The sequence below is a fragment of the Magnolia sinica genome, chromosome 7, assembly GCF_029962835.1.
Source record: "Magnolia sinica isolate HGM2019 chromosome 7, MsV1, whole genome shotgun sequence".
NCBI lineage: Eukaryota > Viridiplantae > Streptophyta > Magnoliopsida > Magnoliales > Magnoliaceae > Magnolia > Magnolia sinica.
In genome coordinates, this window is record NC_080579.1 from 88,895,279 (window position 1) to 88,907,518 (window position 12,240).

Sequence of the window (12,240 nt, forward strand, 5' to 3'; positions counted from 1 at the left end):
CATCTGAGTCCATGCATTAGATGGGCCTGAAACTATACCCAATCACACTGGTGGGCCTACATAGAGGCCCGGCCCAGCTATGCGACGCAAGGCCTCTAAAAAAATACAATACTGTGTTGATTTTAATGCATACAACTTCATTTCATTAAAATCCGCCGAAGTGGCTTCTTTACAAAAATACCAACTTATTAATTTTCCAACGTTCTCATCACTAGGGTTGTCAATGGGCCGGGCTTCGTCCAGAGTGTCAGGCTTGAGGGCTGGATCTCACGATTAAATTTCAGGCCCATTTCTCAATTGGAGTGGGAGTGGGTTGGACCTTGTACTGTTGTACAACAGCCCATCATCCCGGACTGGTCCAGCTCGACTCATTAGGGTTTGCAAGAGCAATTTTGTAATATACATAGTATGTAAAAGAAATTATTTTCTTCTAATCTTCATTTGGCTAGTGACGACTCTAAGTTAAAATATATTTTCACATCTGAGTTAACCCCACGCTCAATCCAAAACCAAAGTAAAACGGAGAGAAAGCCAAGGAAGTATGGACACTCTCTGCTTCTTTGTGCGTGGGAGGGCATTCAGACGAGTAATTTTTTAATATACAGAATACGTAAAATTCCTCGTTTACTTTGACCCATGCCCTACCCCTCTCTCTCTCTCTCTCTCTTCCATGTTGAATTCACAAGAGAAATTTTTGAATCCACGAGAAGAAATGGAATTTCCAAGAAGTTTTTAATTGATTGATTGAATAACTAATAATAACAAGTTTAACACCCTTTAAATAACCATAAATAAACCCTAAAAATATAATTAAAGAGTTCTAAACAAAAAAGGAAACAAAATTTCAAAAAACATGTAAATTTTTGTTGCCTGTCGACTTGTCGACTTGACAAGTTGAAACAACCAAAAAGTGTCAAGAGATTTAAACTAAAAATTCTGTAAATTTTGACCTATTAACTTGTCTAAATTGGCAAAAATCAGCCAACAAGCAATTTAGAACAGTATTTTAACCTATCTAAACTAGTAGAAATCAACCAACAAGTAATTTGGAATTTCTGGCGGAATTTCGACTTGTTGACCACAAAGGTTGGTTGGGCAAACTATGCTAATTTTTTGTCAATTTCTCCTTGAACTTCTTTCGGTCCATGTGCGTTAGGAATATGCTTGATTTCCGTCCTACATTATCTTCTTATTATTATTTCACAATCCTCCCTACATCCTCCTACTAAATGAAAAATCTTGATTGAAAGATAATCCAATCATATATCGCATAGCAACATGGCTTTACCAATTTGACCCTACCATACTCCGCTTCTTCTACCTCTATAGTGTCATTTCTCCTGTCATAAAGGCCCATATGTGATCTTTCATCTACCCATGAAGGATTCGAAAGTGGATTAACATAAATATGACAATTAGAAGATGTAATACAAAATTGGATTGACCTATACTAGCACTTCCATGTAAAAACTCTTCCAAAGGCAATCCTATTATCGGAATGGCCAAAACAAACAGCCCAAGCCCAACCTATGATGATTATACGACGTTCATTAGGCATTCCCAATTGTGTTTGACATTGACAAAAATTCCCTTGAAATCTTAACCAGACCAGCCCTGGTCAGGTTTGAGCCCGGTCAACGGCTTTTCGATGCAGCCCAACTCCAGCCCATTTAATAAACTTGCTTAAATTTTAGGCCAGATCAGTCCTTGGGCCTTGTATTTCAGCCCAAAATTCCAACTGATCAGTCCGACCCATTGACTGTCTTACTCGTGATGAGTCTTACAGTGGATGGCCCATGCAACAGAATTTCACTGTACTGAAAGATCCTAACAATAAGTAGAAATACTCAACTGAGTTTTAGAACTATGACTTGTCCAAGAAAACAAGGGTGTGTTTGGATGCACTATCCTTCTGAATTGTAACTATTAGTGCAGTAAAGTATAAATAATCAAATTGGCATTTCCCACTGCATTCTACTAAGAAACGCTTACTTCCATAACTGATATTTACACCCACTTAACCATGATTTGTCCAAGCGAAGGCCTGTTTGGATGCACCATCCAACTGAATTGCAATTACTAGTGTGGTAATTGGAAATAGCAAGAAATGCTTACTTTCGAAATTGATATTTAAACCAACTCACTTTTGACAAACGCACCCCTTTTTATACTATCGGTGAACAAAATCTAAAAAAAGGGTGTATCTATGAATAGGGTGGGTGTAAATATCAACTCCATCATCATCATAAAAGTTGAACCCTAAACCTCAATCATCCAATGGCCCACCTTCCCAAAAGCCAATTTGGACACCACAACTTACAAATCTAATCATCAATCACTAATAATAATAAAAACAACATAAGAAAAGGAGAGTTCTTTGATACTCTGGCAGATCATGATGCTTGATACACGTGCTACACTAATCCAAGCTAAACCAACTACATTGCGAAACTCATTGTCACCTTTGTGGACACTTGTTTATTGAAATAGGACCATTGATTTTTTATTTTTTTTCACATTTTTAATAATCCAATGTCTGATAGTCAGTAATTGAATCAGCCTAAGTTTTTATTTATGGTACATCTAGATAATTTGGACAGTTTAACTTGAATTACATGTATCCCATGTGTGCAATGTGTAAGTAATGCTTACGTGCATGTGTATCAACCATCTCACTCTGCCAGAGTATAAAAGTTTTCCTCAAAAGAAAAGGAAAGCAAAACAAACACACTCCTTTATAAAGGCTGAAACACCATTATTTCTCAGTAAACTAATACAAAAGAGGTTTACAATGTACAGCCCTTGTGGCCCAAAGAATCTATGGCTATGATGGTCCAGATCATGCCCTTATACAAGCAAGATCAATATCCTTTCCTTTCTCTTCCCCCACATACAAAACAAACCAATTTAAAGTGAATCCTTAGTTCCCTAGTTAGGCCATGGATGATCAAAACCATTCAAGAGGTGGGTCCCACTGTGAATTGGAAATTAGCAATCCCACAAACCATCTTATCCATTCAAATGGTCCATGGTTTACATTCAAGCCCATTTTTTTCTGAATGCTACAAGAAAATTTACATGAAATGAGGACTGTCCATGGGTTAATTCATGGTGGGGCCTACCTCTTAAAGTGGACCTTGCATTGATTCACATGGCCCAGCTGGGGGACTGATTTCACTTCACTAGTCCAAGAACTACTCCATTCCCTCTTCCCTCTCTCACTTTTCTCATTATGATATAGCACAAACACTTCTACATGGAACCTCTCCTAAGCTAATCTCAGCTTCTCAAGGAAAAAAAAAAAATGGTGGTGACCTTGTAAATATGGGCCCCACATGGAGAATAGCCCAAAAATCATATCGACCGGACGATCCTAGCGTCTGATTTCCCTCCCATTATCTTTGGACTGTTGAACATTTTATATTCAGTTGTCCATTTGATGGCTTCCAATTAGACGTTTTTAATCTATTTCCGCCATTGTTTAATTACAAGGTGTGCGTAGATGAGCTCATTCCATGCGTCTGGGACGCCGGGCAAACACCAATGGCTGCAATCCTGGAACCTCTCGGGCGCCCGACGCTCCTCCTCTGTCATGTTCTGCTTTCGGTAGATCGAAGGGTGGCCATCTTTCCGGTAATCGGTCATTCGGGTGATGTTCATGTATTTGACTGGTATTCTCATCCCCTTCATCACCGATTCAAAGACGATCATCTTCTCCATGTATGGTTCAAGGTATGTATCGTTCTTGATTGGTTCTGTTTCATTGTCGCATTGCCCACCAGAATTCCACTGACCGCCGCTAAAGAAACCCAAAATGGATAAGTAAAAAAAAATAAAAAATAAAAAAATCAGAATTTAAAATGGTAGATGATGACCCAGAAACAGTGATCATCATATAAGAGGTAAGGCCTGACTGTGGTAGAGGTGGGGCCCACTGTTCAGAAATACAAGCAGTTGTTCTGATGGGACCCATTTTCTACATTATACAAGAGCAAATTCTAACGGTTAGGATCAACTGATGGAGGAGATTTTTTTTGGGTGGTTCTGATTTACCATGGTGGGCCACCACATATCAATTTTGGATCACAAAATGTGGAGCCCACTGTTAAGTAACACAAGCAATTTGATCTGGTGGGGAACCATCTTTTACATTATACAAGAAGCATATTTTAACAGTTAGGATCACCTGATGGAGAACTTCTTTTGGGTTAGTCTGATCCACCATGGTGGGCCACCATATGAATAATTTTGGATCTCAAAAGGTGGGACCCACCATTCAGAGATGCAAGAAATTCATCTGGTGGGACCCATCTTGTACATTCTACAAGAGCATATTCTAACAGGTAGGATCACCTGCTGGAGGATTTTTTTTTTTTTTTTTCGCCTCTTTTTGGGTAAGTCTGATCCACCATGATGGGCCACCATATGAGCAATTTTCACCCAAAAAAGGTGGGCCCCACTGTTCAGCAATGCAAGCAGTTGATCTGATAAGAGCATATTCTAACAGTCACCCTGTGAGCAATTTGGATCACACAAAAAGTGGGCCCCACTTGCGAAATTAGTTGGGCCATTCCAATTCTCAATTGAACATTTTCACCATTTCATCTTGATTTAGTTACCTGAAATGGGAAGCAGAGTAGCCTCTGAAGAAGACCAGGGTCTTGTTAGGATTTACATTGGCGTCGACCCATCTCGCCCACGTCGTAAGAGCCTTCCGAAATGCTTCGTCAACATTCAGCTCACTATAGACATGGCTGCCTTCTTGATAGTAATCCTTCCTACAAGAAATTAAAATTATTTTTTTAGATACTTGAAAATTGGGCTCTGTTTGGATGAACCAGATGGCGAAAACATACCCCTTAGCAGTCTTCTCATGAGTCCACCAGTGTCCTGTATTGAAGACAACAAGATCTGCATTCTTGTATTCTGGAGACGATCCCTCAATCAAATCCAATCGAAGCGTCTCCCTCGCCGTTCCATTCGGCTCCGTGAATTCCCATTCTTGAACGAGGAACGGCGACCAGAAGAACTCCACTGAGCAATTATAATCCTAGCCCGCGAATTAAAAACAGAGAACTAAAATAAGAATAACTACAAACACCATTTCAGGAGAAATGAATTATGAAAATGCCAAAGAATTTAAATCTTACTTTAAATATGAAAGAAAAGAATCCTTTTGATTTGAATTCATGTTTCCCAGACGCCTCAAAAACCCGGCTTTTATCTTTCAATGAATTCTTTAGAATGCAAATTAGGGACTCCCACATGTTTCTGTTGAGGGAATCGCCGATGAAAACTAACCGTTTCCCTCGCAATCTCTCTAACATATCCGTTCCATTCAACCTACCAAAAACACCCAAAAAATGAATTCAGTATAGAATTTAAAATTAAAATGCATTTTCCATCGTTGGGTATGCTTGAAATATCAACATCTCAAGAAAAACAGAGGATTAAAAAAAAAAAAAAAAAAAACTTTTTTTTTTCTTTTTTGCATTACCTGGGGATATTGCAGCCGTTTGGCTGCCAACGGAGTTTCTGATAATCTCGGTCGGGCCGACCATTAAGAAAGCAATTGTACTGCTCATCGATCAAACAAGATCCTTCTGGATACAACGGATATGATTCGTCCTTCACCCATCTCCCATTGAAGAAATCACAATTCTCGTCGGCGGCAGGATTTGAAACTTGAGTCTCCGGACTTCGGTTCTCTTTACTGGAATTTGAATTCTCTACTATGGAAGTCAGGTTGTTGGGGAAGAAGTAAGAGTAGATTGAAGAGAATTGGGATTTGTAAGAAGTCGAATTTGAAGTTGAATTTGTGAAAATGCGATTGACCCAAGGCGGCGAAGAACCATCGTTGGGATTGAAGATGAGGAAGATGCTGCAGGCGATGAATGCGAACATGAAGCCGTATGCGAATACCATTGTTCTTCGGCCTCGGAGAATGGAAAGAAGGCTCTTCAGCTCTGTTACGTACTTAGCTGTATCAGCCATTGTAGTAGAATTGTAGAGAGAGAGAGAGAGAGAGAGAGAGTGGCAGAGAGAGACGAGAATGGCAGAGAGAGAGAGAGAGGAGAATGTCAGAGAGAGAGGAGAATGGAAAAGAGAGAGAGAGAGAGAGAGAGAGAGAGAGAGTGGCAGTTACAGTTCGGGGGACAGATGGGGTGTTTGGATGGTGTGGTTGCTGTTTCTGCTGGAGTTTTAAACTTTTAAAAAGGGAAATGTTCCAGTGCTTTAGAGCACTATACGTGATAATGGTCCTAGTCGTATTGGTTCATTTGGACATTTTAATCGATTGATCCGAACCGTCCATTACATTCAGAACACATTTCATGGGCTACCATGCAAACATTTCAGTGAATGGATGATCCAATCCATCCTTAATTTGGACTTATTTTCTTTAGCCATTATTTTTGCAAGCAATGGATTGAATGGTTATGATTGCCTAAAAAAGGTTTTTCTTTAGATGGCCACTAATCAAATTGTTTTTTAGCCCTAGTTTTGTGTAAGTGATCTCGACCGACCGTATTTAGGGACATTGATCATATTCAGATTAGTGTGATATAAGAGTGGGTTGGACCTAATCAGAATACTATACCAATTGATTGGACTTTCTAAGTGTATCCATGCAACTAGGAGCACTATAAGTCACTTGGACCGCTCAATAGATCAATCCGAACCGTCCATCAATTTCAGACTATATTTCATGGGCTACCATGCAAAAATCTCAGTGATTGTATTATCCGATCCGTCCTCGATTTGGTCTTATTTTCTACGGTTATCCTATTCCCAAGCCATGGATGGGATGGTTCCTTAACAAATAGATTTTTCAAATTGTTTCTTAAATCTATTTTTGTTTAAATGATCTTGACAGTCCATATTTAGGGCCATTGATCAATGGTTAATGTTTTTCAGATTAGTATGATGTTGTTTTGGTGACCATGAATGTGCGGTGTACCCAATGAATAATACAGATCAATTGATTGGATTTTCTCAATGTCGTGAAAAAAGATCCAGCGTGTGTCGCTGCAAATTGGGACCCACATGTTGAGTGATCTGATGATCAGAAGCGTCCATAGTCTGGAACCTATGGTTATGGATGATTTTGATAATCATGGATCTAGACCAATGAAAATAAAATCTCAAAGGTTAGGATCATTACTCAAGTGTGGTTCTGAGATTGTAACTTCTTTGTGGTACTAGCGAGAAAACGGACGGTTTAAAACATTGACCAGCTCAACATGTGGACCCCAGAGGGCTGTGATTCACATCAAGAGCAGCAACAGAGGGTGGCGATACACGCTGGATCTGTACACAGGCATACGCGTGCGAGATCTGAGTCGTACATCAGGTGGGCCGCAGTGATAATTATCTTACGTTTTCACTCAGGTAGGTCACATTACATTACACAACGAAAATTCCTTTTTTTAGCCGTTCTTTTGTTTTTTCGATTGTGGCCCACTTGAGGAGTGTAACGGTCTGTTTTTGTAAGGGAGAAGATTTAAACAGAGCGAGCCACGTGGCATTTTTATACGAGACATCTCGGGACTTGTCTCTGATTCTGGGTCATCTTCCAGTGATCCAAACCGTTTATGCGACCATGTTACTTTGTATGGTGGAAATTAAGTAGTAAAAGCTCTCAATTGATTACTCCAACCCTCGAATAATATTGCTTTTTTTTCTTTGAAATTGAACGGTCACCGTAACTTTGAAATAATCTAAGGGTTGAAATATTCAATATAAGTTTTTCTTTTCTTCCGGCAGGCATCCAAGGGAAGCCCCATCAAATAAACGGTTTGATCATTGAAAAGAAAAGCCTAAGGGCCCGTTTGGCCGGGTGGATTGGAAGGGTTTGAATGGTATTAGGGTGGATGGCATGGATTTCTAGGTAATAATGGTGTTGTCAGTGGATTGTCTGGAGATCCATGGGATTGATATATCCCTGGATTGCTATATCCAGTCTGTTTGGCGCGCCCAGCCAATCCTGGTTTTAAAAATCTAACGGTTGGAGCCCCGAAATATCTAACTTCAATACGTTGGGATGTACAAACCTCTCTCTTCCATGCAGTTTCCGTGAAGGTTTCCAACGCCTACTCGCGAGCGGAAGAATTGCATACTGAGTAAACTTTGCGGGGCCCACATTAGATGGTATGTATATTATCCACGCCGTCCATACGATTTTAAAGATCATTTTATATGATGATACTAAAATTTAAGCATATAAAAATCTCAAGTGGACCACACAACAGGAAACAGTGGGGATAGTAACATCCACCGTTGAAACCTTCCTAGGCTCTACATTGATTTTTATTTGTCACCCAACCTTTCATAAGGTCACAAAAACATGGACGAAAGGAAAACAAAAATATCATCTTGATTCAAAATTTCCATGGCCAGAAGAATTTTTCAACGGTAAGCGTTCAATTCACACTCTTTCTTGTGGTGTGGTCTACTTGAGCTTTGGATATACTTAAATTCTACATCAACACCCTAAAATTATCTGATAAAACGTATGGACGGTGTGGATAAGACACATACATCACGGCGGGCCCCACACGGTTTACTCAGTACGCAATCCGCTTACTCGCGATCCGAGTCCTGCCTATGTACGTGCAAGAACACGGCAATGTAGCACACGTGTAGACATGGAGGACAGGACCCAGAAAGGGTGGCCCATCAGATGTAAAGCTCAGATCTTGCACCCGTGTGAGATATTGGCAAGAGCGCTTTCATCTTTCTTTACGGTTTCACCCGTGTGAGAGAGACGGTTCAAGAATTCTAGTTAAAATTTCTTCGTGCAACCCAGGTGGGCCCAACCATGATCAACAGTTACCGTTGGATAAGAGAAGAAGTGTGCCGTCCGTCATGTTCATTCCATCTGTAACACGTGGTGAACATCCACACCATCCATAGATGGGCCACACCATCAAGTAGGCCCACCTGACGGATTGCTCAGATATAACACGTGTGCAGGCATCTGGTGGAGCAGGACTATACATCTGGCACTGTTCTCATGTAATATTATATATTTCACCAACCTTGTAACATGATGAAAGAAAGAGGGTCTGAAAGTGGGCCCCACCCCTTATAGATCAGACAGACGGTGGTGGATATTGTCAGTACTAAATGCTTTCTGTACACGCTAAACCACAAAACAGATGTGAGTGGCACGTGTGCCCATCAAGAAACTATCTTAGATCCACTGATCAAATGGGCCACACGTGTACAGTGGATAAGTTCATGGGCCCCCGTACGTGTGGCTCACCTGGTGAACCGACCGGTCTAATTTTCTCACCAGATGATCTTGAATGTGGGACCCACCTTTTGTATGGCTCAGATCTGAGCATGTTTGGCACAGTGCTCCATATGGACAGCTAGCATGTCCACATTCTATGTATTTAATTACAATATTTGAAGTCATTGGTTTAAATATCAGCCAGACATTGGTACGTCACCGACACTCCATCATAGAGTAGGGGGAGATGATACAGTACTGCAGGTAGGAAAATGACAAGGTAGGCCCATCTCTATAGAAGTCCACGTGGCAGGGTTATATGTCGATTGAGACCGTTCATCTAATGGGCCACATCGTGGATGGCTCATGTAAGGAAATTGTACACATTAGAAAATCCTACCATCAACAGCTAACCACCTTCGTTTTCTACGGTCAATACGGAACTTGCCGACCATATGGTTCTGATCATCAAATTCATGTGTATTTTGGATTATTTTCCATCCACATTAGGGCAGACTAAACGAACGGTCGGGATTGTCAGATGACATCTGCCTATACTTCAGCAGATTATTTAAATTTTTTTATATTCCAAGGAATTGCCAATCTGAAATTTCTATGGATGTAAAAAGGCCCACCGAAGTCATGTGCCTGCTGTGCTTTTCAACTCCCCATCATCCAAAGATGGGCAAGAGGCCACGTCTCTGTTTCGAGAACTGATCACCTACAGGCAACTCTACCACAACTTGTGGTACCGTACCATCTTCACCGCCTACGTGTCACATTTTTAGAAAATCAGTACCATTCAAACAATAGACCCCACCGTGAAGATCATATATGTATAAAATATGGCTGATCCGTTCCTTAATTTGACCACTAAGGTATTGACTTGAAACGTCAGTTTTATGTTGATTCTAACCGCGTGGTCCATCTGATGAACGGACCTGAATAATTTTTGTACCAGATAATCTTCTTATTAGGTCCTACTTCTTTAATGTTACTGATGTCCTATATAACTGGGATTTTGGCGGAAAAGATGGTGCGGTGCAACCAGTTGTGGTACCTTGTCTACAGAAATAAAATAAAAAAGAAAAAACAGAGGACCACCATAAATAGTGCTCCCTCGGTTCTGTGGGAAACGCCTGTTTTGAATTGGGTGCCACGTAATAAATGGGTCAGGTCACAATCTATTGATCAGGGCCTTATGGTTGGTTTAAAGGGTTTATCAGGTGGGTCCAACCTCATTAATGGCCTACAAACCTTACCTGATACACATGGCCTATCATGGACGGCATATATTTAGTTAAAGGTTGTTATCAGGTGGACCCTCAGAACACGTGCCAGGTTACTGTATGGGCCTGCACTCAGTCACTCAGGCTCTTTCTCTCTCAGCACCAGTAACAAAGTACTTTTATCTAATATTTTTTATTTTTATTTTTTATTAGCTTGTTAGTATGCCATCTGACAGATCACACTTCACTGTTAGCCACCTCCACCGGGGTATCGATGCCAAGACCTCATCGGTGAAACGAGATATCTTTTACTCAGTCTACCGCTTGAGTTATGGATTTGGGTCTTACCTCAATCTAATATATACAGGGAAAACGTATTATGCGCTCGACCTCACATTAAGCTCCTGTGAGGTCGCGTTGTGTGGGCCCCACCGTGATGCATGTTGACCATCAACACCGTGCATTTGATGGGTCCCCTTTAAATTATGGGATGTCCCAAAAATCAGCCATATGCAGAACTCAGGTGGGCCATACCATCTAAAATCATGTGAAGACACCGTTAAAACATATAAAAGCACTTGGTGGGGCCTGCCTGAAATTTTCATGCATCTTAAACTTGGTCTAAACCCTCATCCAAGTGGGACACACATAATGGATGGGCTGAATTTGCAAACCACATCTCGATAGGCCCAAAAAATGATTATGAATGTTTTAATGGTGCACAGCCCCTCTCCACTTCTGTATGTGGTGTGGCCAACACAAGTCACAGATTGACTTGATTTTTGAGACCTAGGCCCATGATGGAATGGCGCATCTGGCTGATGGGGTAGATGTTCGAAACGCATCATGGTGGGGCCCACACAGCTCAACCTCATGGGACGAACCACACACACACACACATATATATGATTGACTCCTCATTTCTAACTCAACTTAAAGAGGTTTGGCAAATAAGTTTAGCTCCAATGGTAAGCTTGAGCTCAAATTTAAGGAAAGCAAGGACGAGCCAAGCCGACTCGGCTCCACGTAGAACCCTACCTAGAAGCTATGTGAAGCTCACAGGGAAGTCCGTGAAAAATCTAGTCATTTATCAGTTTCAAAAAGACCTCGATGAGACGGAAGCATAAAAATCATGCAAATCCAAAACTCACGTCCGCCATATCACACAACACAGTGGAGATTTAAGAATCCACTAGTGGAAACCTTCCTGGGGGCACAGAAGTTTTGTATGAAGATGATATTTGCTGTGGTAACAACCCTGTGAACGGTTTGGATGGCATATAAACATCACGGCCGTCTCCAGGAAGGTTTCAACGGTGGACATTTCCGCTCCCACTGTTTCGTGTGGTGTGGCCCACTTAAGTTCTGGATCTGCCTTACCTTTTTTCCTCCCGTCCTATTGTGGTCTTTTTGAAACTGATGGATGGGGTGGATTTATCACGGACATCTCTGTTGGCCCCACATACCTTCACGATTATCCCAAAATGAAATCCTTGCATGTACTGAACGTGGTTACGTTGATCCGGTGTGCACAACCGTTGATGAGGACTACTCCATAGATGAGATAATCCCAACGCTTCGAGTGGTGGCTAGGAAAGGAAAAAAAACAGAAAGAAATGGTCTACATTCACTGCAATAGTGGGTTCCTATCCGATGAACGGTTTGAATCATCTGTAGGGCCCACCGTGACGTATGTGTCTTATCCACACCATCCATCCGTTTTTCCAGATCATTGTAGAGTATGAGCCCAAAATTGAAGCATATCCAAAGGTCAAG

At 41.1% G+C, this 12,240-nt stretch overlaps 1 protein-coding gene across 1 annotated transcript; it reads right to left on the reverse strand.

Annotated features, from left to right (window-relative positions):
- Positions 1-2,716: 2,716 nt before the first annotated feature.
- LOC131251645 (protein trichome birefringence-like 1) lies at positions 2,717-6,090 on the reverse strand. The gene is made up of 5 exons (XM_058252498.1): positions 5,498-6,090; positions 5,151-5,343; positions 4,857-5,050; positions 4,620-4,778; positions 2,717-3,799 (listed from the first exon to the last, which is right to left on the reverse strand). Exons 1-5 carry the CDS (start codon positions 5,992-5,994, stop codon positions 3,466-3,468), a joined length of 1,377 nt encoding a protein of 458 aa, XP_058108481.1. The 5' UTR covers positions 5,995-6,090; the 3' UTR covers positions 2,717-3,465.
- Positions 6,091-12,240: the final 6,150 nt, after the last annotated feature.